This window comes from Camponotus vicinus, unplaced genomic scaffold, assembly GCF_025532165.1.
Source record: "Camponotus vicinus isolate PSW18456_S1 unplaced genomic scaffold, iyCamVici1.0 SCAF_6, whole genome shotgun sequence".
Lineage (NCBI taxonomy): Eukaryota > Metazoa > Arthropoda > Insecta > Hymenoptera > Formicidae > Camponotus > Camponotus vicinus.
Window position 1 is genome coordinate 1,167,585 of NW_028141978.1, and position 26,743 is coordinate 1,194,327.

Sequence of the window (26,743 nt, forward strand, 5' to 3'; positions counted from 1 at the left end):
TTTTTTATACTTTAAATTTTTATATACATAGTGAAACTAAATATTAAAACTATTTTTTATATTAGCGAAAAAATGATTGACCATAATTGCATTTGATAGATTAATTCAGAGATTTATTTTTTATTACTTTGTAACATATATATATATATATATATATATATATATATATATATATATATATACTATATATACTTATATATATATATATATATATATATATATATATATATATATATATATTTGTAACTATTATATGTATAATAATGATAAGAAATAATGAAAACTTTTCTTATTAACATACAGAATATACAAGAATCTAATAATTCTATTCAATTTGCATCTAAATGTACTCTTAAAATATAAATTTATTATATTTAAGTGTATCTATTTTAATTAAAAAGTCATCTCGAATTTCTTTATCTAATTGATCGAAAGATTCCGTCCGTATCACATCTGCTTCATGTTTCAGAGCAAAATTACAGCAAAATTCTAATAAATCCTGAAAATCATACAATATTTGTGACATGTACACACATATTGTATACGTATAAACAGAAATTAATAAAATTTAATATTTAACATTAACAATGACTTGCAAAGTGTTACCTTCTTATTATATTTTATTGTAGTGCTATAAATGAAGGCTACATTTGGTACGGTAGTTTTTCGCTTTATTTCCAGAATACAATATTTCTCAAGCTTGTTCTCACAATATGCAATAGCTAAATCCAACAGCTCTGTAGAAAGATATGATTTTAATTGCAAACATATATAAGAATATAAATACATATGTAATATATATTCTGATGTATTTAGTACAAGTTTACCTAGTAATTCCTTCAGAGATAGATCGACTATATCAGTATATAAGTATTTCAGGAAAGCTTTATATACAATATAAGAATATTCAAAATGCTCCATAACACTGTTAGAGAAGAACATAAAATAATATTGAAAAATTTCTTACTAAAAATAGTAATAGTTTTTTTCTTACTCTTCTTTTTCTTTTTTCTTTCTATTTATTTGATTTTTCACTGAGTCATCTTGGAATATGGTTCTGAAATATGAACTACGTCTCTTCAAAATAGCTTTATGAACATATATGGGTTGCCCTTTCACTTGTATTATGAGATCACTTGATGACTACATTTAAGAGGAGAAATAAAAATAATTGAAGACACAAATGTGTATGTACATATGTATGCAAGCACACATACATAAAAATATATAATAATATATAATTAGATTTAAAGTAAAATATAAAATGTATAATATGGAGCATAACAATACAAAGATCCCTTTAATCTAATACAGATTTATGTGTATAAATATTCACTAAAGTTAAAGAAACAGAGAGAGAATATATTATAGTTTCAGAAAAATTTTTGCTAATCAAAATATATTTATACGCATACACATATGCATACTTTTTATTTATTTTAAAAATATGAAAAAGTGCAGAAATAATAAATAGAAAACGAGACATACAGGATTGTCGAATAAAGTTTCCCAGCATTTTAATATGTCTATCTCTTCATCCATGTATTTAAAATCATCATCCGCAAATACAGTCAGCGGCATGTTAATAAACATTAAGGCTTCACTCATGTTCAAAAATGATGTAATAGTCGGACGAGAACACATCTGACCAAAATATAGCTTCATGCCCCATATATAGATACATCCACTTTTACCAAGGATAATACTACTTTTACTATCTTGTGCAATGGCAATATCCAATACTGTTTCTGGCATATCCAACTGTTAAATTACAAAATTTTTATATTTTCTATTTCTTAATTTCTTTATCATATTGATTACAATGATAAATTAATTACCAAGATAGGATATTTAAAATTCGAGTTCCTCTTATCTAAGCCTGATTGTATATAATCATTATTACCCCAGCCATAGATTTCCCCTTCGATTGTGAGTGCTAATGTATATGTATTTCCACAACAAACTAGTTTAACTGAAATATTCATATCAATTAGCAATGTGATTTACAAATACTCTCGATGTAAATTTTTAAAAACAAACTTTAGAAACAAACGAATTACTTGCTTTTTCCTCTGAGAGCTCAATTTGATGTGGATTTAATTCATGATCAGGTTGGTGCAATGTGATATTAGTTCCCAACACATCACCAGAGATATTCTTGCCCCAACTGTATACTTTATTTTCATCAGAGAGAGCCATACTGAAGAAACTGCCACAAGCAATTTGAACAATTTTCTTGCCATTAAAATCTACTTGCTTTGGTGTATCTCGAGAAGAATATAATCTTATGTTTTTATGGGGATTTGTGTTTGTAAGGCCCCAAATATATACCTAAAATAACATAAGTCATTAAACTCATAACGTATAATAAATAAATATTATTGTCATACTTTAAACAATACCTCTCCATCATTAGTAAGAGCAAGAGTATGATAATCACTGCATTTAATGTCTGTAATGCATTTTCTACTTAATAGACTTATTTGAGTAGGTATTGTCACACCACTCCAGACACGATCATCGTAAAAATTAAATGCGTGTCCCAATCCAGGTTTTTTAGCATTACCCCAGGAATACACCTTTCAAAGATGATTTAATATAATTTGAATATCTCATACAAAAATTATCTGTATGATTCATATATATTATTTTTTATTATGTTACTTAATTTGTATTTATAAAATTCATTTTATAAAAAATGGCTGTTATTAAATGCACAAAATTTAATAACAATAATTTAATTTGATATGTATTTATTAAGTAAAATACATGTGATTTTAAAAAGCTTAATACATAAAAATACATATTAACTGTTTTAAAATTAAAAAGAGAAAGAAACAGAAAATGAATGTATTAAATATAAAAAATTATATCAATTTCTAATTTCTGTACAATGGAGATAGAAAAAAATCATCTCAAAATGTATCTTGAAATTTATTTTAATTTTAAAATTTAAAGTGAAATTTTTTCATGTCTATATATTTTACTCTCTGATGTATATATAAAAATAATTTTTTTTTAATGTAATGTACTCTCTCTTGATTTTAAATTTATATTAAATGAATAAATTTATATTTTATAAGAAATTATAATTAGCAGCTCACTAAGATATAGTGTAATACATATATACATATATATATATATATATATATATATATATATATATATATAATTTAAATATGAAAACACATGAATTTTAGTTATTTTCACTATAAATAATTTTTCAGTATATGTAATTTTACTTCTCCCTCTTCTGTAAGTGCAAACATCTGAGATCCGTCCTTTCTAACAAATTTCTTTATATTTTTCCCACATAAGACTTGTACTTTTTCTGGCTGCAATGCAACAGTGTGTCCTATTCCTAAGCATTTATTTATATTATTACCAAAGCCATATACCATTTTATCTCTCGTTACAATTAAAATTGCCTGATCTGTTTTAAAATATATTAAAGTATAAATAATAATATATTGTCAAGTAAAAACAATAAAAAAGTGCTAGTTTACCATAGAATATCATAGCCATACGAATTTGTAAAATGAATTCCAGTTCTAAAAATTCAAAAATTGGCCATCTCTTGAAGTTTAACAGATATTTGTACTTTACATGATTAGTTTGAAATTTTCTTATTAATTTGTCATTTATCTCTTCTTGTATTTCTTCGCTAATAATTGAATTTTTTTAGTTTAGTAATATTAATTGCTCATTGATATAAATTTATTTGTAAAGAATTAATTCTATATTGTCATTTATTGTTCTAATTTTATGCGTAAAAAACATTTTTGTTTGCATTTATTTTAATGTTGTATTTGCGTGGCAGTGTTCTTTTCATGAAAGAAAAGAAAAATGAAAAAAGAATTTCAACTTACATTTCCTCGCTACTGGTTGATGACACTTCAAAGATTTCATCAGGAACATCCACCGTTTCGATTTGATCCATTTTGAGGAAGACTTATAGATCTAAAGATCAGAAAACATTTTCTCTTTTTGATGATTGATCTTCACCGATTACCAATATTTATAAAAAACAAATCAACTCTGAATTCGAATTGGTTCGAATGCCGAATTAGTGTTGTTATTTTGATTTTGTTTTTCGAAAAATATACGATGGATCAAAATATTTAACTAAGCTTTTTTACAAACTTAAATACCTTCATATATTGTATAAGTACAATTTATTAAAATTATAATAATATATATACGATAACTTACCTAAAATTTCTATCTTTATTTAACATGTCCTTATCGTCCGTTAAGAAATTTCCGCGCTAACTAGTTTTGTTCTCGCGGCCGCCTTTTCGCGCATGCGCATCGAATGGCCGCTGTCATTGGCCGCAGGGTATATTTACCCTGGATCCACCGTACTGAGATCTAGTAAGTTATTAAAAGCACTGTCTGCGCAGTAATTCACTAGATTACACGCAGTCTAGTGTGAAAAATCGCATCGTGTGTAGCGGGTGTCATTGTCGAAACAATGTTATTATCGCGATGTATTGTTGACAAAATTGACACATAGAAAATAATGAGAGGGAACAGAGAGATAAAATCAGTAATTATATGAAATCTCCATTGCATAATTTTTTTTTCTTAATTGGACAGCCGCCATCTAGACACACTTTCGTGTTACGTCAATCGTCGCGAAAAGAATGTATATTTATGTGTGATCTATATATGTGAGAATCTATACATATCTCCGAATTGGCGGACGGAAATGGACGGATAACCAATGAATATGATGTCAGATTTCGCGCTTACCGCGTGGTATATAACGTAAAGTCGAGTATTTCGCATCGAATATAGATTTTTTTTTATTGCCGATGCAAAGACGTCGAGGATGTAAGGAAGCATCGTGAAAAAGAATTTACCTATTGGTGAACGTGAGCGCAGCATCGACGTCTGCCGTCTGACATCCCATTTGTTTTAGGTTATAAAATCTGATCGAGATATTTCCTCGACGGTGATTACTTAACTTATCTCAAGAGTGCGAAAAAAAAGCTGTATACATGTTATCGAGTATTTCGAAATTGCAATGAAGTGATGGGCGTTGTTTACGTGTTATTTTCAACGCTACGATTATGATTAATGCAGTGTAGGGTGGACATTTTTAGAATACGTATTTATATCTTGCAATTTTCGGCCAACATCGTGTCATTAGCGTATATTTAGAGAAGATAAAATGTAATACTATTCATATAAAGTAATGTATTCATATAAAAATAAAATATCGCGACATATTGTGAATTCTGGATCAATATGATCCAAAATATCAGTTCTTACATATGCTTATATTAACGTACCATATTTATTGTACTTTACGTATTATACTTTTTAGTATAAAAATGATTAGTAAAAAGAAAGTGCGACGTTACTTCTTTTTAAATAAATTTCATACTTATAAGTATCAATGGAATGATTTAGTAATAACATACTCATTTTGTTTTTATTCTAGAGTAAAACAAAATGGCAGAACAACAACAAACACCTCCTGGTTTTAAACATATGTCATTGGATAAGATTATCGAAGCTATGACTGCTGATTTAGAAAGTTCAAGCGGTCATTATGTTCAGTTTGGCGTTACCCCGCAGCAAGCCACCTCTCATAATTGGAACGATTATACACCTGGACAAACCAGGCACCATATCTCCAGTCAACCAACACATCCTAATTCTTCTGGAATGCAACCGATCACTCCAATGACCACTTCTCTGTATATGCGAGATATGCCGGGTTATGAAGCCACAACCGCCGAATCGATTTACTTTCCGCCGCGGACAGTAAATCACTTGGGCATCACTGAGAATAATGATTTAATTGGTACTATCGATGTTGGAGGTGGAAATTATATCAATGTTATTTATGGAAATGCTTCCCAGATTATGGCTGAACAATGTCAGCTTCCAAACATGACACCATATGCTAATCAAGGTATTGTTGATCAAGAGTATGGTCTGTTTAATGAACAACATATGGCTATACCATCTGAATTACCGAGTCAAAATTTTAATGGAAAACAGTTAATTGACAATTTAGTTGGAAATTGGGTGCCAAATCAGTCTGGAACGTATAGTCCATTTGGCGGATCTCCCAATATCACACCTGTACCACAATCTGTACAAGATATAAGGGAAACTGAAGAATTACCTAGAAATATATCAGATTCTCAATATAAAAAACCAAGGATGGTGGCGGAAGTGAAACCTATGCGACCTTCTTACTCTGATGTTTTGACAAAATCTGCCCCAACACCGCCATCTCCGTTAACAGTCCAATCCATAAAGCCAAAAATTGAAATAGCAGGTAAGAAAGTGTCTAATAAAAATACAAAAAATAAGAACAAACCTGCATCATTGAAAAGACAGAATTCATCTGGCAGCGATGATCACAATTCTCCAAAGATGCAAATTCCTAGAAAAGTTTTAGAAAAAAATTCTTCTAATCTTCCAAGGCGATGGGTATCATTGGATAATCTTGGCTCGCCATCCGATTCTCGTCAGATAAATGCTTTTGACAGATCTGATCAATTTTGCTCAGAAAAAAAGAAACCTGTCAAACTGTCTAAGAAAACGGAAAAGAACGAGACTCTTAATAACACTAAAATACAAAACAATAATCCCAAAACTTCAGGAAATATTCCAAAACGTCCAATACAAATAAACAACAATTTAAACACGATTAATACATCCAGTCAGACGGTATCGTCCGAAAAAATTGAAAAGAATCAACAAGTTATTAACAAGAGTATCAGTAAAGAAGATAAAAAGGTTATCAAGGAGAAGAATCCTAAACGTCTTCAGGCTGAGAAGGCTCAACAGATTAAAAAGGGGCAAAGGAATAGAAAAAGAGAAAATCGAGAATCTTCTGTTAAGGATTTATGTAGAAATTTAAATAAATATGCAACTCGTTGGAGTAAAGTTGTATTGAAGATCTTTTATTGGTTACTACATTTGATTTCTGATGTAGTTAGTATGAGCGCAAACTTGGTTATTCAGCTGTAAGTATTACCATGATTAGCATTATTTCTTTGTTCTTTCTACATTAAAATATATTAGTTTATTATATCAGTATAAAAGTATCATTTAAACAAAATTTTATATTTTTTCAGTGGTAAATGTGCTTGGTATCATACTATACTTTATTTAAAATATTCGTGGATGTATATGGCTGTGACATTTTCTAAAATTCGTATTTTAAACGCTATCGGTAAACAATTAGATTATTGGTTTGGAAGTAGTAAATTTGCATTCTGGCGAAAGATAAATAATAAAAAAAATGAAGAAAAAGAGGATAATGGCAACTGGATTCATGGTGGCCTAGAAACCAATATTGCATTACCTAGTACTGGGGAGGAAGCCATGAAGAGATTACTAGCGTGCAAGGGAAAGGATCCTTACAGCATACTCGGCGTTACACCAACGTGTTCGGATGATGATATTAAAAAATATTACAAGAGACAAGCCGTTTTAGTCCACCCGGATAAAAATAATCAGCCAGGAGCAGAAGAAGCATTCAAAATTCTTGTACATGCCTTTGATATCATTGGAGAACCGGTAATGAAGTGTCTATTTTTTATTTATGTTAAAATAAAATACAAAATTGAGATTAATAAATGTATAAAGCTTTTTATATATTATTAACCTGCATTGTGTTTAAATAATTATGAAGTATATGTATTTACGATGAATGCTATTTTAGGAACGTAGGCAAGCATTTGATCAGACTAGGCAAGTTGAAGCAGCTTGGGGCGAACTAAGTGATTTGTTGTCTCAACTCCATCGGAAAATGGAGCAGGCAGCAAACACAATAAGATGTACGAATTGTGGTTTACGACACAAACGCATTCCTACGCAACGTCCCTGTTACGCTGCACGATTTTGTGCTCAGTGCAAGATACGTCACAGTGCGAAAGAAGTGAATATTTTAAAAGCTTATCTTTTATATGCTTATTGTCTAACGGGTCTGCAAATTAATCGTCCAAAATATCATTCATATCATAGGGTGATATTTGGGCAGAATCTCGTTTAATGGGTTTTCTATGGCACTATTATGCGTGCATGGAAGGGGCAGTGTATGACGTGACTGACTGGGCTGCTTGCCAAGCTGGTAATCTTAAGCATCTTAGAGCAAACACTCATAGTGTCCAGTATAGAATTGTCTTAGGACAAAGATTACCATCTCAAACGTCCAATACTGGTAAAAAACGGCAGCAAGATCCTAATACAAGGTATATCTTATTGTGCAATTTTATTATCTTTTGTTTTCCCTTTTCTTTTCTCAAATACAAATTCTTTTTCCTTTTCCATGATAGCGAAGCGGATTTCGAGGATTTTCTAAACAATCTCTACAATCATAGCAAATCTGCCGGTGCTAATACATCGGGGGATCAAAACTCTTTTAGAGGAGATTGCAGACGACGTAAAACTAAGCGTAAGAAGTAGATAAATAGCTGATGCAGTTGATGACAAACTTCTGAATATTTGATATTGACAATGTATAATTTACGAAGCGTGCATTATAAACGCATATTACACACACTCTTAAATTTATGTTATCTATAAACAATTAACTTTAGCATATAGATATTACAAATGTTCTCATGAAAACTCACTAATATTTGACTGATACACAATATGAGATTATGAAAGATTGTGTTCACAAGAATAATGCGTATAAACATCATCGTGTGCAGTAAATATTACATAACATAGAGTGTGGAATTATGATTGGCATAATTAAGAAATTCGAAAAGGTTAGAAGAAATCGCAAATAACATGATACAAAGTAATAAATGTTTAATGAGCAAAATATATATTCAGTGAATATTTTACCAGATTAAAATAATGATGATATGTTGACTTTCCAGGTTATAAAATAATGGATAAAGAGATGCCAAATAATCATTGTAGAAAAAAAACATTATATTGCAGTTATATCTGAACATTTGAAATGTTTTGATATATGCATTTAGACAGCTTACATAGCTATTTATAATATACAAAATTTTATGTTCTTCCAAAATTAAAAGAAAGGTAGTATATAGTATCAGATTATATTACAAAATATACATTTTCTTTAATTTCAGTTTTTCTTTAAATATTAATTTAATAACAGAAGTATATACATCTAATATAAATCATAATTTCTACAAAAAAAGTAACTCAGTTCAAATTCAAAAGAATCGGCAAGAAAAAGACTGATTTTTTCTCATTTTTTTTGTTACTTATATAAGTTAAATATAGTTAGAAACATTTCTGATGATATACTCTGCTATGTGTGGAAATAGTTGGAATTTTTCAGGTAAAAACTAATGCCCAATACCTTCTTTTTTTATTTAAATATATAGAGTTCTAGGATAGAAGAAACATTACATGATGCAATGTTATATTACAGAAGTTACACTTTCACATACATACATAATTGTAGCTCATAGGAAAGTATACAACTTATTGGTAGGAACAGAGAGATTATGACAATTTTATCCTGGCAAGTGTTTTATGCAAATAGTACAGGAAAAAAAATGTTATAAACATTATCCCTTTCATCAGTGATCAACATTGTGTCTGTATGCATTAAAATACAGTTAAACCTCTGTATTCTTAATTCATTGGGATCAACAATCTTTTTATATTTTGAACTTTTCTTATCAGCCTCCACTTTTATTCTAATAATACATGTAGAATGAAAATGTGACTTTAATCATGTACATCATGACATTCTACACCTATGAAGTAGTAGTACATACATGAAGTGTTTATGTATATTGAGTTTAAATATGGTTAAGATGTATAGATGCAGAATACAAAGGTTTGATTGTAAAGATACTTTTTATACATATAAATTTTAACATTTAAAAAATAATTTATCACTATAAGTTATTACAGTAACTTTTCTTTTGCAAAGTGTTATAAATATCTTACTATGTGAAACAATCTATTGTGTACCGATAAAAAAAACATAATAAATGAATTTAAAGTAAAGTGTGGCTTACACATTAACATATTAATTTAAAATAAAATGAATTATAAATTAAATCTTAGAGAGAAATTAGACTTGTTGCATCTATAAGATTTAAATTTCTTTATTATAAAAAAGAAATACATTAAAAAAACATTCTTATTGTTGAATAACATTCTTAGATGAATGAAATATGTCTAGTCTTTACATGTAAATTTATTATTTTAATACAATATATCAATTTTTCCTATTTTAATAAAAGTTGACAGAACTTAATGCTTACAAATATTAATATTATTTGCTGTTTTATTAATAGAGTAAAAAAATATATTTTTATGATACAATTTTTCCAACTTTATAACACAACAGATTTATAATTACATTATAAAGTTTAGTCGAGTATACCTTCTAGAAATACAAGCGCATCGACGTTATTAATCGCGCTTTCCACATCGCGTTTTTGTACAGTCCTTTTCTTTGCTTGCACGGTATATTTATAAGCTTCCTTCGCAAGCGAGTCGATAAATAATTCCTATTAAAAAAAATCGAATCAATACGTCGCAAAATTAATTATTTATTACTACGCAATATTAATTCACCACTGATTTCGCTGTCAGAAAGACAGCCTCCTGATTGACTAAAGTGACTTCGGGATCCATTTTGATGATCGTCTTTATCCTGCCCAGGGGCAGTCGCGATAATTTCTCTCGCTGCTCCTCGTCGCCCGCGGGCAGGGCATTATCGGTCTCCTGTAAATCTCCTCGCACATTCTCCTCATTAGTATGACTCTCGTTCAATTCGCCGGCTCCGCTCATGTCGTCGACTTCTAGATTATCCATTGTATATTTTAGGTTACACGACTAATTGCGAATATAAAAACGTCGACGGGATTGTAAAAGAAGCAGCTTATAAGTTTCTTAATCGTAATTCGGCACAAACGAGCGATGATCCAAATCTATATCGCAATAACAAGTGTTATGACGTATACGGGAACATCGCCGGTAAAAACAGCTGATTGCGGCGATAAGGGCCGTGTTCCGAATTTACTGCCAGTACTGAAAATCTATAGTTTACGTCACGTATACTATAGATTTTCAGCACTAGCAGTAAACTCGGAACACGGCCAAGGACGAGAACAAGTCCAACTACATCTGACAGATATATATACATATATACGTGATGTATATGTCATATACGTGATGTATATGTCATATACGTGATGGGATTGTTCGAAAATTTATTCCTTCGAACACAGTAGCGTTTGACCTAACCAAACAGGATAGAGGACACCAAAATTTCCTCGTCCTGATTGGTTGATTAAGCGTTATTCTCCCAACTCCCAAGAAGTTTGACACATGTGGATGGACTTTTATATATTATGGAAGTGTGAATGGAGAGTTAATCAAAGATCACATAAGGTCTGTTCTTTATAGCTGAACTGGCTACACTGGACTGCACTAGTTCAGAGGTTATCCTTTTTACTCTGTATTGGGAGGAAAAAGATAACACCTGAACTAGTGCAGCCAGTTCAGCTATAAAGAACAGACTTATATTATCCTGATAACCTACTCTGGATAAATTACACGGAATTTTTGGCGAATTAATTTGTAATTCGATCGATTTAATTAGAATAAAATATAATGGTTTTCTTATCTTTAAATCTATTAGTGAGAGCACGCGGTCCCGATGAATTTTGGCGCAAACGGAAAATATTTAAGCTCGCCGCGGTGAGTATATTATGCAATAGTATTTTTCAATATTTATCTGATACGTTATAATCGTTATGGCACAAAACGAAAAAAGTAAAATAAATCAGAAGGTTAATGCATTTTTCATATTATTTCTATCCACTATCCACAGCATTATATCGGTAGGAGAAGGAATTGCTACAGTATAACCATCAGAAACGTGCAGAGAGCTATGATATACGCTACTAAAGGCAGACAAGAGAAAAAAGAGGATATCAAAGAGGTATATATAAATTTATAGTCATATTTTGTTAGAAGAAACTCATAATTATTGGTCTTCTCCTATTGTTAGCTATGGGAACAGAGACTAGAAGCTGCTACAACCCAACATGGTATAAACTTTGCAACTTTTAAAGAGGGACTGGCTAGATGTAATATTTTATTGAATCGAAAGGTGCTAGCCGATTTATCAATTTGGGAACCTAGATCTTTCAAAGCTCTTACAGATATCGCTTGCACAAGAGCAAAACAAGATCATTTAAAGACTGTTGATAATATTGAAGTACCTAAGAATGTCTTCGTAAGAGATTTAATTAAATAAATTCGAAAAAATCGTATAGAATAACATTCTTTTCTTCTAACATTTATTTAGTAAGCTTTTACAATGTTTCTGAATTTTATTTCATTAATTGTATTGATGGTACTGCAGATACAAATTGATTTAAGATAATATGTACCTTGCAGTACTAGAAATACATTTAAAAAACTATGTGTACAATGGTAGTCAACAACAACAATGTAACATAGATCTTTCAAAATATTACATAGCTACATTGCAAGCAGATTAGAGGTTGCAAAATATTTGATGAAGTGGATATGAATCTTCTTTACAGCAATATTTTTTGTCAGAACAGACTTTATATATTTGACCAACAGAATATAACAATATGCAACTTTTTGCATATCCTTAATAGGAATAAAGTCTCATCTGATATAATTTTGTTAAAACAATGTCTCGTTGACCATTCAACAACGAGCGTTAATGATTTGTACAAAATCGGGTTTCAATGACGCACCACCGACCAAAAATCCATCAATATCCTTCTCTTTTGCCAGAACCTTGGCATTGTCTGCTGTCACAGAACCACCATAGATAATCCGCAAGTTTTGCGAGACATCAGGATTGACATTCTTGGACAACCATTCTCGTAACTTTTCGTGAACCTCTTGTGCCTGCTGCGGTGACGCAGTTTTACCCGTACCAATCGCCCATACAGGTTCATAGGCTAAGACCACGTTGTCCCAAGACTTAATTTTGTCAGCTATTGCTTTAGTTTGCTTATAAACTACTTCTTCTGTCTTTCCCGTTTCGCGCTCTTCCAATTTCTCACCTATACATGCAATCACCTGGAAAATACAAAAGTTGATTTCTTATTTTTGTCTTTTATTTGATTCAAAGATTTAACTGCACTTTTTGTAGGTGATACTTTATTACTTACTTTTAATCCCACCTCCAAAGCATGTGCAACTTTCTCTGCAATTAATTCGTCCGTTTCGCCAAACACATTTCTGCGCTCAGAGTGACCAAGAATTACCCAGGGAATACCATTGTCCAGAAGCATAGCTGGACTAATTTCACCAGTAAATGCTCCTTTAGGCACTTTATATGTATTCTGTGCACTGACGCTAACATTGCTGGGAACGATGGAGGTCACATATGTGAGATATATGGAAGGGACTCCCACTACAACATCTACAAACCATAAAAATTCCATCTTTTGAATTATAAAAAATCCTTATATTAAATGTTGAATGTAAAACATGAACAAACGTTATATAAGCATGTTTGCATCAGACATTACTGTCAGATTCTTGAGCAAATTTAAAGATCTTTTATAACATTAACACTAGAATTTTAAGTATCAAATAATTAATAATAATTAAAATTTTGTTCAAGAGAATCTGCGAAAATTCCTCGAAATTACTTATAGTATAAAATTGAATCTGTTTATATCATTAAAGTACAATATTAGCTCATTTCAATTTCTCAATTACAATCTAAAAATAAATTAATAAATTTATACGCAAAGAGTAAGTCCAAGTCCGAATTTATCGGAGACAAAAATACTTGCAAATAATGCATTCTACATCTTGTGAAGTGCCATTATATTATATAGAGTAACTGGCATCTCACGTACCGACATTCGGATCGAGTGGTCCAGTCTTCAGGAACGCGACGATGTCGTTGATCTCGCTCTTCGTGCCATTCATCTTCCAATTACCGCCAACGAAGAATTTGCGTCCCATTTTTCTCGTTTGTATATTTTGTGATGACAGATACACGGATGATAGACAAACTGTAACAGTTTTTTTCCTTCGAGCGATCTCCTCCTTCTGACCTTTACACGCGCGTCAAGGTGAACGAATACTGGCACGTTCCTCCTATTCCAATTCTACATCTCCCTCCCTACCCCCCCTACATTCCATACGATCCTTCCCTCACTTTGTTCATTACACAGATCTATCATTTTAATTGCATCTTCTTGTATTGATTTTTTCTCGTTCCAAGAGTTAAAAACTAAATCTACGTACTTTATTCACTCTACTTTAAATTTAAAAATTGCACTGAAATCAATTTAGGTAAAATGAAGTAAAGAGACAGCGATGTATAAATATACATGTTAAGTGTATGGGAATGTTAAAAATATAGGATATTAAAGATGAAATATAAAGAATAAGATCATACAATTAATTAATAAAAATGACAAAATTTTCATGCTTTGTATATAAGTGTAGTCATTTTTTTATAGTATATTAAAGCGATTAAAAATACTTTTTATATCTTTTAATAATGTTATGTATTAGATACAAGAAATGTTTTGAATCATTGCATGAGAAAAACTTTACGATTTTTCTTTCAAAAATTTCTTGTCGCGCTTTGTATAATCGATTTAAATAATGAATTTTGGATAGTAATACTATTTATTGTTTCTTCTTTAGTAAACAATTGAAATCTATAAATATCAATTTTATACGTAACAATTATATAATATATGTTTGTCTTTCTAAAAAAAGCAGATACAATGACTTACATCAGGGCAATCTTTTTATTACACCGTATATTATAATTTTACAAATACGGATTCAATGTAGTTTAATTATATCGAAATAATAAAAACTGTATGAGTAAATAGGTGCTACTTGGATTAGAAAAACAATCAGTACAAGGTGATATTTTTTGATAAAAAGATAACGTGTGCAGATAGCACGTCGTTGCAAAGAACAGATATTTTGTGCATCAAGTGCAGTATTTTAAGTGCAAAAAGTACAATGGAATAATTGGGCCTGTTCTTTTTAGTTGCACTGCTGCACTAGTGCAATTAGTTAGAGTGAAAGAAAGTATGTTTGTCTCTTTCCAACTTATTGCACTAGTACAGCAGTGCAGCTAAAAAGAACAGACCCATTGAGTTCAAAATATTTTTAAATGTGACATTTTAGAAAAACCTTCCTAAAAAGAAGAGATAAAAGAGATTTTCCAAATGTACCAATAAAAATGATTTAAAATTATATATAGATAAATTGAAAAAGAAAAAAAAGTTAAAAAAAAGAAATTGTTAAACATTTAAAAAATTAATTCTTTAAAAACCGCATATGATTGCGGATTTATTTTGTCAATCTCGATATTCTAAATCAATGCAAATATGACAATTCGAATAAATACATTCGTATCTTTTTTTGCCGCGCTTTATTAAAGTATAAAGGTTAAGTTTCTAACCTCGAGATTTATGAATTTAGGATTATTATCAGTGAGGTATGCTACTTACGACGTTTGACACTTATAGAATGTCGGAGTAACAAATGGTTACAAATTACATGTGTATTTAAGGTATTCGTCAATATCGTTTTTAGCAAAAACATCGCGAAGTTTGTTCAAGTTTTTAAACAAATGCTAAAACACACTAACCTCTGACACATTTGTAGATAAAATATTGATAGAGACAGTTTTATTAGGTTCTGCGTGCATTTGCGAGAATTTGCGTATGATTTTATCACCTAATAATTAATTTATTGATGTAAAATGGTAGAGTTATCAGCACTTGATGTAGAAAAATTGATTCACTTATTCGTTCAAAATTTGACTTTCAAAATATCATCGAACTGCAATAAAAAACTGGACAAAATAAATTTTATGCCTTGCATAGATGTGGCTTCTCAAACGAATCTAGAATTATTGAGAATCGGCGAGAAATCGAAAGATATTACGATAAATAACACTTTAGATATTGATAATGTGCAGAGTGTACGTTATTTTATCGAGACAGACAAAATTTCTCGACAAGTTTGTTTACCCGATTAATACCCTGTTATTGACATGTTATCTTGATAACATTAATAAAAAAATAGTTCAAAAGGTCAACGAGACAGATAAAAATATAATAGAACTCAATACAAGATGTTATAACAAATCTTCATATTTGAAGAAACAAAAATTGGAGCGAATAATTTCCAAAAATAATCAACAAATCTGTAACGCAAACGTAACTGAAACGATATTAGTACCACAATGGATACATGGAGATTTAGTATTTGTGAAAAGAACAAATACTTGTTTGAAAAAGAGTGATTTCATAGAGAGCATCGCTGAACACACATGGCAAGAGGCAATATTAAATGAAGAATATCTACAATTGTACATTAACAATGTGGAATTCATGAAAAATGTACATGTCACATTATACGTATCTAGCAAGGTGATTTAAATTGTATTCAATCCATGACGCACAAAACATTTCATCTTTGTTTTTGTTAACAATTTTAAAAACTAGAAAAGATTTTCAATATTAACAATTTTTTTAAAAAAATTAATAAATATAAGACTCGAAATATAAAATTAAACAAAACAGTTATAATGGCAATACGAGTCTAGTGTCGATGTTATAACACATTTATTTATAATACAATCAAATAAATATTGATATTAAAGTATACAAAGAGAGGATAGCGAACGTTTCGACCCTATTTTTGGGTCATCTTCAGCGCGAAAGTATATAATAAAAGATAATATAATGAAAAAATATAATAACAAAGTGTTTTATATCGGAGTCTGTTACAAAGGGTGCTGTCTAAAGCGATAATAAATGTCTCGGTATCTCATTATCTTGACGATGCCTATGTAAAAACAAAGGACAAAAGTAAAATAAGTTAAATAAATAATGTAATTAATATGAACAAAGAAAGAAAAAGTACTAAATTAAACATGAAATTATGAGATTGAAATGTTAATTTATTAAAAATGATCTAAATATAAACTGAACATAAAGTCAAAGAAATAAATAAATAAGTTATAAATAAGTTAAATAAATAAGAAAATGGTCTCAATTTGCAAACGGATACTGAACGTTTACCAGAAATTTATTTAAATATTGTCAACAACTTGCCAAAAATTTAACACAGTTTTTATCATAACAAATAGGTCTGCGACTTTGCGTATGTGTACATTTATACATTATTTGACTCTCTTTACCGTTTATATATAAGTCACATTTATCCGTTAAAGACGAGTCGATCTTTGTCTTCGGAGATGTTAAGTTGTCTCTATTCATCTCCTCGGCGCGTCATTATCTTCGATGCCTGGAAGTAAGTCTTATTTCCGTAGTTTTAACTTCTTATCTTTTTAACCTTTTAATTTTTATTTCTTGACTATATGTTCAGTTTATTTAGATCATTTTTAATAAATTGACATTAAAATAATTTCAATCTCGTAATTTTCATGTAATTCTTAGTACTTTTTTCTTTCTATGTTCATATTAGTCATATTATTTATTTAACTTATTTATAACTTATTTATTTATTTCTTTGACTTTATGTTCAGTTTATATTTAGATCATTTTTAATAAATTAACATTTCAATCTCATAATTTCATGTTTAATTTAGTACTTTTTCTTTCTTTGTTCATATTAATTACATTATTTATTTAACTTATTTTACTTTTGTCCTTTGTTTTTACATAGGCATCGTCAAGATAATGAGATACCGAGACATTTATTATCGCTTTAGACAGCACCCTTTGTAACAGACTCCGATATAAAACACTTTGTTATTATATTTTTTCATTATATTATCTTTTATTATATACTTTCGCGCTGAAGATGACCCAAAAATAGGGTCGAAACGTTCGCTATCCTCTCTTTGTATACTTTAATATCAATATTTATTTGATTGTATTATAAATAAATGTGTTATAAATCGACACTAGACTCGTATTGCCATTATAACTGTTTTGTTTAATTTTTTTAAATATGTTAACTACTTAGTAGTTATAAATTATTCATTAAAATTCTATGCATTAATCTTTCTTGTTGTAATTATACTCTCTCTCTCTCTCTCTTGTATATATATTTATTATATAGATATTGCATGATGTAAAGTACCATCCAAATATTCCTCGCAATGAAAGAACATTAGATTATCGGGATATCTTAATGTTATGTGAACATGCCATTCTGTGTTTAATTGATCCAAGTAAAAGGGCTTTTGTATACATTGAAGATAATCTGCCGATTATGATAGAAAAGCATTTGTTGCAAGGATACGTACATCACTTTGATTTTGAAAGATATTTTAGCAATATAAATATAATATATGTTTATTTATCTTTCCATGTGTGTTCATTTTAGCAATAAAGATTATTATTCTGCTTTACTGATTTTAAACAAATGGGCCAAAACATTAATCAGGCATTCAGATACAACAATACTGCAGGCGATTTCCTTTATATTAAGATGTAGCATCTATGATATTTTAATTTTATCCCATTGTTCAGATAACAATTTTCTGTAAAAAAAAGAATACATATATAACATTATAAATATGTGTATTTTCTATATCGAATTTTATTTATAATAAATAATTAACAGCTATATTTCTTGTATCTTCTTTGCAAATTGTGTATATAGATAGATAGTTTAAGCAATACATTCGTATTCATTACAATTCTATAGTTCGTAACAACTCAAAAAGTTTCAATCTCATTAATTAAAATTATTATAAGTTTTTATTTATTACACCAATCTTTTTGTTTTAGATAATATTAAAAAATGGCGAGCGAAGAAGTGATAGATGCTAACAAGAAACCGCAGCCCGTGTTTAAAAACCGTTCATTCCAACAGAAATTTCGACCGACTAGCACCAGCGGCAAAAAACGCACTTGGCGTTCGTTGAAGCAAGTGTTGGCTCAGGAACGTTCGTTGCCATGGCCGGCGACAGTAAAACATTGTATGTAATGTGACAGAATCTTCATTTTCTCCTCTTGTCGTTGTTTTGTATATCAGTTGAAAAGTATTAAAATTAAAAGATATTCAAGCTTACAAACGATGAAAAATGAAATCGAAAATCAAATATTGTAGAAGATAGACTGAAGAATATTCTATTGGTTTTTCTACATTACATAATTTTATTTAAATTTCAGATAGTTCCATTAATGCACCGCCGAGTTTTAAACCTGCTAAAAAGTATTCTGATATTTCCGGACTGCCAGTGAGTGCTTTCTCATAATTACCAATTAACATTTTTTTTATACGCTCTTCGGAGGTGCAATTAATGCTATAAACTATAAATTTCTTTTACAGGCACGATACACTGATCCACAGACTAAATTATATTATGCAACTGCCGAAGAATTTGCAACAGTTCGCAGTTTACCGATGGATATAACAGCTGGATATTTAGCTTTACGCGGAGCATCTAGTATTGTCGGTTAAATAATTTTATGTTCATGACCTATATAATCTGAAAACAAAACATTCGATGTCTTGTAATTTTTCGTCTTTACACAGAGAAGTGAAATGAAAAAATAAGACGGAACAATTTAATTCAATGAAAGATAGAGTATAAAGTATTGATATTTTTATTTCACAGACAACATTTATAACATTTTGTCATGCCTGTTAATAGTGCTTTGTAGGATTTCCCAAAATGAACAATTCCATATGTATTGTTTTGTCCTTTTTTTTATCTCCTTATTACTTTACAGAATACATTATTAAAAAAGCTTGTTCATTATAACTTAGTATATGAACTACAGGCTAAAAAGGGAGGCGGGTGAGATGTGGAGGATCCTCGAGAGCTGTGTATTACTGTTCGTCAATTGTGTTACCACACTGTTTCCTCTTTATAGTCCATTTTACGCGCCCAGTTTGCTACTTGCAACATGGCCATTTTATAACGAATTTGCAATTGAAGATACAAACAGCGAGACCTACTGAAATATTGCCCGATTGTGCATTATCCTTAGGTTGCCATTTGTTTTTAATGTAATTAATTAATCAGTTAATTGATGCGGTTATTCATCCTTTTAATCATATAAATCCGGAAGATCTTCATCATCGCTGTCGGCTTCGTTATCTCCTAATTCATCTAAATCATCAAAATTTGGCTTACTGTCACCAGAACCACTCAGACCACCCATTTGTCGCATCATCTGCAAAATTAAGTAAAAAAATTTATTAACTCTTCCTTTTTGTATTTTTTGTAAATATGTACTCTATCTTTTTGTAAATATGTGTTATACATTTAATTATATGCAGTTAAACTTTTCTAATATTAATTTAATAAGATTCAGCAATTTTTCATTTCTTTCTAAAACTCGATATTTATACTTTAATAGTATATATGCATAGAATAAAAATAATGCACATTTAATTATTATGTGTTCATATCTTTAATTATCATGTGCTCAATCTCATTAGTATTTTTTTATGCATGTGTAGCAAATATAAAAAGTCGCAAATGAATGAACGAAGAAAAGTCAATTCCCAAATAATACCAGTATCGATCTTATTAGTTTTGTTTTGTCTAATATCTTAAGATTTAGCTACAAATCCATCTCTATTTGCTCTTTAAGAAAAATTTGGGATTTAGAAAAGATATACAATTCAATGTTAATAATTATCTTATTTTTTAAGTAATGCTAATTGAAATTTATTTCCAAGGATACATGTGAGGCTCTATTTGACTATTGGCCATTTCTACCAACGCCGCTTAACTTTAATCTTAGCTTAACTCATTCTTTGTCTTTTTCTAAAGGAACAGTTAGAAGGAGACAAAGAGTGAGTTAAGCTAAGATTAAAGTTAAACGACGTTGGTAGAAACAAGCATATGAGGGGACTAAATTTTAGGGTTAAGGTCAAAATGTGTTTATAAATAAGAGAGTTCAACTATAAATTATTCAAACAATTTAAAATCTGTGAGAATTATTTTTTCGATTATATATATAACTGAAACCCTAATTATGATCGAGCCTTACCTTTATTAATTATCTTACCTCTTCTAAATCTGGTGGGCTGCTTTCGTCATCAGTATCATCTTCATCCTTCCATTTGTTGAAATCACTCTTTAACCAATGAGCCTTTGTTTTGTCCTTAATTAATCGTGGCCAATATGGTCCCTCCTCTTTTTTAGCAAGAATTAATTCGAAAGTTCTACCTTTCAAATTTTTTACAGTTTTACTGGGCTCAATTTCTTTATATAGATTAATTGTAACTTCATGCATTTTTTTATCTGTGCCACCCTCTCCTTTGAAATATATTTTCTCTGGTTCAATTTCGATAACAGGATCCTTACAGTCTTCTAAGCAGATTGTAACAAATAAGATATCTTTCCTTTGGGCCCACATAACGGGTGGAGGAGGTATCCTAAAAATCAGAACAAGATATGAAAATGTTAAATGATAAAAAATGATTGTAAAATTTGTTATTTTATTCTCTGAATAGAAAAAATTAAATTTTTAAATCTACCATTTCTATAATATTCTTTCACTATACAAATCTTTTCACTTGATATAGCAATAACTAAAGATTTTTTAATTCTCATTTTCTTCAATATATTAACAAGAAATTTGTTAATAGCTATTTAGAATATTATTTAGACTTATGGAGTAAAAAAATAATAAAAACTATAATATACATCTAGATTAAGCAAAATTTACATGAAGCTTTTAATCAAGGTTAATGATTTTTCTTTTTCGAATTTATACATTTACGATTTCCATCTCCTCTCACATGAATGAAATATTGTCCCCGAATTTTCGCCACGCGTGTCTAAAATGACTTCGTTTATTATCCACCGCGAAAAATTGCGTGACATTGCCATATTCCCACGTGCACGAAATAGCGGACTTATCGTGCATCTTATAGGTTAGAGTTGAGAGCTCGAGATGCGGCGGTTCCGCAGATTTTCGAATCGTTACGTTCGCGATGTCACACGTGACATTGTCAATATCGAACGTACGAAATAAATCACGTTAATCGCTTCGGAGATCAAATCGTATTTTGGAAAAAGTGAGAGTCATCGGAGCTCGATCGGTTCGGGGGAGTCTTCGAGGACGAGGGGACGCGGACGCGAAGGAGCGCGAATTCGAGGTTCCTCGTCGAGGATGAACATGGAGGATCTGCATTTTATTTATCAACTTATTTTTTCCCTCTCGATCGGCGAGAGGAGCATCGCACGTCGAGTCATCCCGCCTGGAAACTTCGAGAATCAATAATACCGTCATCTCCAACCAACATGGCGATGGTGGGTGAGAGCCACGGGGTGGTCACACGTACGCTCGCGACGTTTACCACGCGGTGCCGGTCGTCGCGTGGACGCGCGATCGCGCGACCCTATTGACGGAGCCGGGCCCTCGCGCCCGGTACTTGGCGCGCCGATTTTTCACCGCCGATCTCGCTTATACTTACTGGCTCTCTTGCGTCATGTTCCGACTTTGGCTTCGTACAACGGGAGGGAAACAAACACACAGCGTGCTCCACGAACGACGTAAGAAATCAGATAGCTAACTCCCGTATTTCCTTTTAAAGTGGCGCTTCAAGCGCCATCTGATCGAATATGTTTGAGTAAACTAATATTCAATATGGACGATTTACGATGTATATAAAAATGAAATCACGATGTGTTTGAATGCTTGACGATTTTTTTTCGATTAGTCGGTCTAATTGATTGCCAATTAAATTACAAGAAGATGAAGGTAGAAGAAGAAGAAGAAATCGAAGGTATGTAAAATCACATGCGATACAAAACTGAGATGTAAAAATGTCTATTTAAATACATACATATACACGTATCTATATGTCTACACTTATGTAAAATATTTTTAAACAATGTTAAAATATTCCTGCGACAAATATTGAAAAAGATTTTATTCATACATGTATGTAGACGTAAACTTTTGACAGATATCTTTAACGAATATCTACAAAGGTTCAAAAATTAATCTGAAATCAGCCAACAAAATAAAACAATTAAATAATTAAATTAAATTATAATTAAATTAAATTATATAATATAATTATATAAATTATAATAAATTATAATATAATTAAATTAAATTAAATATGCAATTAGTCATTTGTTTATATATTATTAATTTTATGTAATCGATCTCAGACTCTAAAGCAAGTTAAGTTTATTAATCTATATTTCGAACAAGAATTTATCATGTGAAATATCGTTTTTAAAATTTTAAAGAATACCAATCATTCAGTTTTTTAATTAATTTTCTTACAGAGGTCTCTCCACGCAATCGCCTAAAGTTTGCCGTGAACTTTGCAACTCGCTTCACTTCAAACGTAACGGCGTTCTTTTCCACGATGTTCTCTCGCGAGGTACGTATGCGTCTTTCTCTTTCAATAATTTATATAATTAATTACTTAAACAAATCATAGTATGATAGCGCTATGCAAATAGTTCCTTGCGTGAATATTTTATCCTTCCCGTTAAAGACGTTGAAATAATAATTCACGCCGCAAAAGCAAATCTTGCGCGTCTCGTCTTTTGATCGGAGCAGGCGGGCTGGAGGGGGGGGGGAGGCTTGCCGGGGTGATAGCGAGAAGGAAACGAAAAAAAAAAAAAGCGCCGATAGGATATCACGACGAATCGACGTACGCACGTATATATCGAGAGAGAGAGAGAGAGAGAGAGAGAGACGCAAACAAAGCGGAGTCCGGAGATTGTAGGTCATCGGGTGTGGGGAAGGGAACGTGGCCGGGGGGGGAGGGGGAAGGAGACATGTCTCGCGGTGGGGTGGGAGGGCCATCCTTGTGTGCCGCGAAGTAACTGGACACGCGGACGGGTATATCCAGCAGTCTCTTTCTCCCGCAGGTTCGATTCAGGTGCGATCTGCCGTTCGCTCGCTCTTCCGTTCTGCGTGCGTGCGTGCGTGCGTGCATGCGTGCGTGGGCGCGCGCGCGCGCGAGTTGCGTGACACCGAGGAGGAGGAGGAGGAGGAGGAGGCGTTCTCGTCCCTCGTCGTCCTGCGTCGATCGTTCGTTCGATCGATCGATCGCGGAGCAGTCGCGCGGCTTCTTTACGCCATATACGGCGCGCGTATTCCACGCACGTTTCTCCGCGCGAAAATTCGCCGAGAAGGTAGGAATACGAGAATGAGCGAGGGGATTGTGAGATAGAGGCGAGAAATTCCGAGAAATATCGGCCGGTGGAAACCGATATTCTTCCTCCCGCGAGAAGTGAAAACTTGGGTGCTCGTAAGTTGGATCTCGTAACGGGGAAATGTTTTAAAGATTTATGGTTACATATATTAGAGGAAATGGAGAATAAGTATTGCGAATTGCGAAAATATATATAACGATATATAACGGATATATAATGTGTCTTATATATCCCACACTATACACATTTCATAAATTACGGTTTACATAATTGGAGTAAAAACAACTTATTTAAATATTTTTCATTCGGCAAAATGCAAAGAGATAATTTCAGAAAGTTCTTTTGTAACATTAATGTGTTTTTTTATTTTTAAAAAAGAAACTCGAGATGTATTTTATATATCGCGCGACTACATGTGTGCGTGCAAAGTTGGAGAGATAAAGAGATATCAGACGCATTAAATTAAACCATTCTCGTATCCCTATCTTGCCATCTATACACATCGATATCAATATCGTTATCGGTATCATCTGTGTGTGCAGAGTGTGAGTGCGACGAACATTTCCGGAGCGGAAACGAGAGAAGGGGGCGATCGTAGAAGCGGACGACGATGATGACCAGGACGACGCGACCTTCGATTTGAGAAGCGGGCATCGCCACCGGTTTTGCGCCACCATGTCGACAAGTTCGCTCTTTTACAAGGACAAGTACGCGGTAAGAGTGCACATAAATATATATATGTATATGTGTATGTACATACACACACATACTCGTTTCTCCGCTTTCCCTGCCGTTCTTAACCTTCGTGTTTGATTTCCAGGATATTCACGTAATAAACTCATATTACTAATATGCAGAAAAATAATTCTTGCGTGATCATGAGATCTATAAATGACAATGATTGTGCGCCTCTGAGCTTGTCTGAAAGTCGAGTCGGAAGAGAAGTTACATCCTTCACAACTTTCCAATATTTTCATCATTTATAATTAAATCTCGAAACACGAAACTTTAATAAGATTCAGCTAAAATCTTATTTTATCGTCCAGTCATTCTTCTCTGCAACTCGCTAATATTTTTAACGAGTCAGTAATTTGTCATTAATATATTGCTATTGTAATTCGTGCTAATTGAAGTTCTCGGAAAAAAGTCAAACTCTACTTTTTATAAGTTAATCAGTTTAACTTCCGAGATACTCGGTTCGTAGAATCTCTCGACTCGTGAGATTAAGGGGACTAATAAGCGCTGTTATATTGTAGGGGAAAGAGCTTCGCGAGAAAGATGCGAAAGGTGAAATAACGTTTTAGCCTCGGAGGATATTAGAGAGCGGCCACGATATTCCGCTTTCCTCGGGTCACGACGGATATATTTCCAGTTGAAGAGTGTCTTCAACGCTGAGCGCTGTGTGATTACTAATCTCGGTTAACATTAGTTAACCGAGCTCGAGCCAGCCAATTTATGCGCGGTGGTTACGACTATTAACCGTCATCTTTATCGAATTTCTATAATTTCTATCGCTTTCCAAGTACAATCGGTTCTCTTCAACGGTAACGCGTGAGAACCTATTGTTTTAAGCGTCAGAGAAGGATCTCCAATTTACCCAATACAGAGATTAAAATCGGATATATCATTGTGGTTGCTACTCTATAATCGCCTTAATGAGCTCTGACAAATTTCTAATTTTATTTTCTCTGCGAACATTAGAATTGAATCTACGAATGTGCTAAGATTATTAAATATTATTTGCAATATATTGTACTTTTTATCGAGATATTATGAAAGTCAATCTCTCTCTCTCTCTGTCTCTAGAAAATGTGCGAGGAATGTTTCAGGGTTTATTCTGTTACACAACATATTTACTATTCATATTTGCAATAGACGTTAACTTAATCTTTATCTACACGGTCGAGTTATTGAGCAAAGCATTTTTATAAATGTTTATAAACGCGGATCATAGATACTTTGAATTTATATAAATTACTGTTCAAAAAAAATAAGATTAATTAATATAAATTATTATTTTTTTACATATTAGCGAATTTATACAGTTTATTTAACTCGTTCACTTAATACGTTCTTATCGCTGCGTAATTTTTTTTCTTTCTCAATATTGACAAGCTGATAAGATTGACTTTAATCCGCTTGATTCTATCCTCCCACGGATCTTTGCGCAATCGCTATGGGTTAAAGAAATGGTTAAAAGAAATTTTAAATAAAATAATTTATAGAAAAATAATTTACTTAATTTAAATAATTTAATTAAGATTCTCTTAAAACTATCAGGTGCTATTGTAAAATAATTGTTGCCATTTCGTGCTATTAAATTCTTCGTTTCGATGAAAAAAAATCACGAGGTATATCCTTTTAAAATCTCTGCTTTTGTGAGTCTTGCGAGAAAGTCGTCACAGGATCGTCGCATAAATAACCATCGATCAGACCGGAAGAATGCGACGAGAGTGTCATCCGTCGCGGTGCATTTACTCGGATGGGCCTCCACGGAATCGGGAAACTCGGCGAGTTAGCTGCGGTAAAAGCGGTATCCATAATGATGTGCTTTCACTCTTTGTGTCCGCATCAATCTAGCAAAATCGCGCGCGATGCACCAGTTCCGCGTCCAGGGTAATGATGATATCGCATCGGTGCATCGGTATTGCGAGATTT

At 31.7% G+C, this 26,743-nt stretch overlaps 8 protein-coding genes and 1 long non-coding RNA gene across 21 annotated transcripts; 5 read left to right on the forward strand and 4 right to left on the reverse strand.

Annotated features, from left to right (window-relative positions):
- Window positions 1-315: 315 nt before the first annotated feature.
- LOC145972966 (RCC1 and BTB domain-containing protein 1-like) lies at window positions 316-4,459 on the reverse strand. Its single transcript, XM_083102019.1, has 12 exons — window positions 4,213-4,459; window positions 3,870-3,960; window positions 3,507-3,664; window positions 3,243-3,433; window positions 2,403-2,579; window positions 2,061-2,331; window positions 1,839-1,972; window positions 1,489-1,761; window positions 995-1,143; window positions 828-925; window positions 607-737; window positions 316-499 (listed from the first exon to the last, which is right to left on the reverse strand). Exons 2-12 carry the CDS (start codon window positions 3,938-3,940, stop codon window positions 353-355), a joined length of 1,800 nt encoding a protein of 599 aa, XP_082958145.1. The 5' UTR covers window positions 3,941-3,960; window positions 4,213-4,459; the 3' UTR covers window positions 316-352.
- LOC145972964 (uncharacterized) lies at window positions 4,414-9,598 on the forward strand. 8 transcript variants are annotated; one of them, XR_014439324.1, is made up of 7 exons: window positions 4,582-4,957; window positions 5,450-6,992; window positions 7,104-7,548; window positions 7,694-7,909; window positions 7,996-8,222; window positions 8,307-8,779; window positions 8,862-9,598. XR_014439324.1 is itself a non-coding variant. In XM_083102015.1 (7 exons), exons 3-7 carry the CDS (start codon window positions 5,461-5,463, stop codon window positions 8,434-8,436), a joined length of 2,550 nt encoding a protein of 849 aa, XP_082958141.1. In that variant the 5' UTR covers window positions 4,582-4,836; window positions 4,925-5,089; window positions 5,450-5,460; the 3' UTR covers window positions 8,437-9,598. The 8 variants fall into 8 exon arrangements, 6 of the variants coding, with proteins under 6 accessions (XP_082958143.1, XP_082958141.1, XP_082958142.1 ...); XR_014439325.1 differs by having other exon boundaries at window positions 8,307-8,747; XM_083102015.1 differs by having other exon boundaries at window positions 4,582-4,836; window positions 4,925-5,089; window positions 8,307-9,598.
- Pole4 (DNA polymerase epsilon subunit 4) lies at window positions 9,309-11,047 on the reverse strand. The gene is made up of 2 exons (XM_083102020.1): window positions 10,552-11,047; window positions 9,309-10,484 (listed from the first exon to the last, which is right to left on the reverse strand). The coding sequence occupies exons 1-2, from the start codon at window positions 10,789-10,791 to the stop codon at window positions 10,344-10,346; spliced, it is 381 nt and encodes a 126-aa protein (XP_082958146.1). The 5' UTR covers window positions 10,792-11,047; the 3' UTR covers window positions 9,309-10,343.
- A 342-nt stretch (window positions 11,048-11,389) lies between these two features.
- Mrpl20 (mitochondrial ribosomal protein L20) lies at window positions 11,390-12,265 on the forward strand. Its single transcript, XM_083102032.1, has 3 exons — window positions 11,390-11,679; window positions 11,813-11,923; window positions 11,993-12,265. The coding sequence occupies exons 1-3, from the start codon at window positions 11,593-11,595 to the stop codon at window positions 12,239-12,241; spliced, it is 447 nt and encodes a 148-aa protein (XP_082958158.1). The 5' UTR covers window positions 11,390-11,592; the 3' UTR covers window positions 12,242-12,265.
- A 2-nt stretch (window positions 12,266-12,267) lies between these two features.
- On the reverse strand, window positions 12,268-14,112 carry Tpi (triose phosphate isomerase). Its single transcript, XM_083102027.1, has 3 exons — window positions 13,839-14,112; window positions 13,140-13,393; window positions 12,268-13,047 (listed from the first exon to the last, which is right to left on the reverse strand). Exons 1-3 carry the CDS (start codon window positions 13,945-13,947, stop codon window positions 12,667-12,669), a joined length of 744 nt encoding a protein of 247 aa, XP_082958153.1. The 5' UTR covers window positions 13,948-14,112; the 3' UTR covers window positions 12,268-12,666.
- A 1,227-nt stretch (window positions 14,113-15,339) lies between these two features.
- LOC145972974 (INO80 complex subunit C) lies at window positions 15,340-19,634 on the forward strand. Of its 3 annotated transcripts, none has more exons than XM_083102035.1 (4): window positions 15,340-15,451; window positions 18,726-18,916; window positions 19,110-19,177; window positions 19,270-19,634. In XM_083102035.1, exons 2-4 carry the CDS (start codon window positions 18,739-18,741, stop codon window positions 19,399-19,401), a joined length of 378 nt encoding a protein of 125 aa, XP_082958161.1. In that variant the 5' UTR covers window positions 15,340-15,451; window positions 18,726-18,738; the 3' UTR covers window positions 19,402-19,634. The 3 variants fall into 3 exon arrangements, with proteins under 3 accessions (XP_082958161.1, XP_082958160.1, XP_082958159.1); XM_083102034.1 differs by having other exon boundaries at window positions 15,371-15,526; XM_083102033.1 differs by lacking the exon at window positions 15,340-15,451 and adding an exon at window positions 17,155-17,277.
- LOC145972977 (uncharacterized) lies at window positions 15,538-18,624 on the forward strand. Its single transcript, XM_083102036.1, has 3 exons — window positions 15,538-16,391; window positions 18,052-18,258; window positions 18,317-18,624. The coding sequence occupies exons 1-3, from the start codon at window positions 15,930-15,932 to the stop codon at window positions 18,479-18,481; spliced, it is 834 nt and encodes a 277-aa protein (XP_082958162.1). The 5' UTR covers window positions 15,538-15,929; the 3' UTR covers window positions 18,482-18,624.
- Window positions 19,532-22,531, reverse strand: P23 (cytosolic prostaglandin E synthase). Of its 4 annotated transcripts, none has more exons than XM_083102029.1 (3): window positions 22,378-22,531; window positions 20,964-21,333; window positions 19,532-20,120 (listed from the first exon to the last, which is right to left on the reverse strand). In XM_083102029.1, the coding sequence occupies exons 1-3, from the start codon at window positions 22,392-22,394 to the stop codon at window positions 19,995-19,997; spliced, it is 513 nt and encodes a 170-aa protein (XP_082958155.1). In that variant the 5' UTR covers window positions 22,395-22,531; the 3' UTR covers window positions 19,532-19,994. The 4 variants fall into 4 exon arrangements, with proteins under 4 accessions (XP_082958155.1, XP_082958157.1, XP_082958154.1 ...); XM_083102031.1 differs by lacking the exon at window positions 22,378-22,531 and adding an exon at window positions 22,188-22,349; XM_083102028.1 differs by lacking the exon at window positions 22,378-22,531 and adding an exon at window positions 21,700-21,912.
- On the forward strand, window positions 21,855-26,257 carry LOC145972976 (uncharacterized). The gene is made up of 5 exons (XR_014439327.1): window positions 21,855-22,456; window positions 22,624-22,689; window positions 23,204-23,301; window positions 24,628-24,799; window positions 25,342-26,257. It is a non-coding gene; the product is annotated as an uncharacterized LOC145972976 (long non-coding RNA).
- Window positions 26,258-26,743: the final 486 nt, after the last annotated feature.

Coding starts and splice junctions, on each gene's coding strand:
- LOC145972974 (XM_083102035.1), top strand. CDS start 18,739: ATGGCGAGCGAAGAAGTGATAGATGCTAACAAGAAACCGCAGCCCGTG. Junction 18,917..19,109: donor GCCGGCGACAGTAAAACATT/GTATGTAATGTG, acceptor TTTAAATTTCAG/ATAGTTCCATTAATGCACCG. Junction 19,178..19,269: donor CTGATATTTCCGGACTGCCA/GTGAGTGCTTTC, acceptor TTTCTTTTACAG/GCACGATACACTGATCCACA.
- P23 (XM_083102028.1), bottom strand. CDS start 21,827: ATGCACGATAAGTCCGCTATTTCGTGCACGTGGGAATATGGCAATGTC. Junction 21,334..21,699: donor GGGGACAATATTTCATTCAT/GTGAGAGGAGAT, acceptor TCTGATTTTTAG/GATACCTCCTCCACCCGTTA. Junction 20,121..20,963: donor GCCCACCAGATTTAGAAGAG/GTAAGATAATTA, acceptor TTAATTTTGCAG/ATGATGCGACAAATGGGTGG.
- Mrpl20 (XM_083102032.1), top strand. CDS start 11,593: ATGGTTTTCTTATCTTTAAATCTATTAGTGAGAGCACGCGGTCCCGAT. Junction 11,680..11,812: donor AAATATTTAAGCTCGCCGCG/GTGAGTATATTA, acceptor CACTATCCACAG/CATTATATCGGTAGGAGAAG. Junction 11,924..11,992: donor AAAAAGAGGATATCAAAGAG/GTATATATAAAT, acceptor TCCTATTGTTAG/CTATGGGAACAGAGACTAGA.
- LOC145972964 (XM_083102017.1), top strand. CDS start 5,461: ATGGCAGAACAACAACAAACACCTCCTGGTTTTAAACATATGTCATTG. Junction 6,993..7,103: donor GCAAACTTGGTTATTCAGCT/GTAAGTATTACC, acceptor ATATTTTTTCAG/TGGTAAATGTGCTTGGTATC. Junction 7,549..7,693: donor TTGATATCATTGGAGAACCG/GTAATGAAGTGT, acceptor ATGCTATTTTAG/GAACGTAGGCAAGCATTTGA.
- Pole4 (XM_083102020.1), bottom strand. CDS start 10,791: ATGGATAATCTAGAAGTCGACGACATGAGCGGAGCCGGCGAATTGAAC. Junction 10,485..10,551: donor TTCTGACAGCGAAATCAGTG/GTGAATTAATAT, acceptor TTTTTTTAATAG/GAATTATTTATCGACTCGCT.
- LOC145972977 (XM_083102036.1), top strand. CDS start 15,930: ATGTGCAGAGTGTACGTTATTTTATCGAGACAGACAAAATTTCTCGAC. Junction 16,392..18,051: donor CATTATACGTATCTAGCAAG/GTGATTTAAATT, acceptor TTTATTATATAG/ATATTGCATGATGTAAAGTA. Junction 18,259..18,316: donor ATCACTTTGATTTTGAAAGA/TATTTTAGCAAT, acceptor TGTGTTCATTTT/AGCAATAAAGATTATTATTC.
- LOC145972966 (XM_083102019.1), bottom strand. CDS start 3,940: ATGGATCAAATCGAAACGGTGGATGTTCCTGATGAAATCTTTGAAGTG. Junction 3,665..3,869: donor TCAACCAGTAGCGAGGAAAT/GTAAGTTGAAAT, acceptor TTCAATTATTAG/CGAAGAAATACAAGAAGAGA. Junction 2,332..2,402: donor CTCTTACTAATGATGGAGAG/GTATTGTTTAAA, acceptor ATGTTATTTTAG/GTATATATTTGGGGCCTTAC.
- Tpi (XM_083102027.1), bottom strand. CDS start 13,947: ATGGGACGCAAATTCTTCGTTGGCGGTAATTGGAAGATGAATGGCACG. Junction 13,394..13,838: donor ACCACTCGATCCGAATGTCG/GTACGTGAGATG, acceptor TATGGTTTGTAG/ATGTTGTAGTGGGAGTCCCT. Junction 13,048..13,139: donor CTTTGGAGGTGGGATTAAAA/GTAAGTAATAAA, acceptor TGTATTTTCCAG/GTGATTGCATGTATAGGTGA.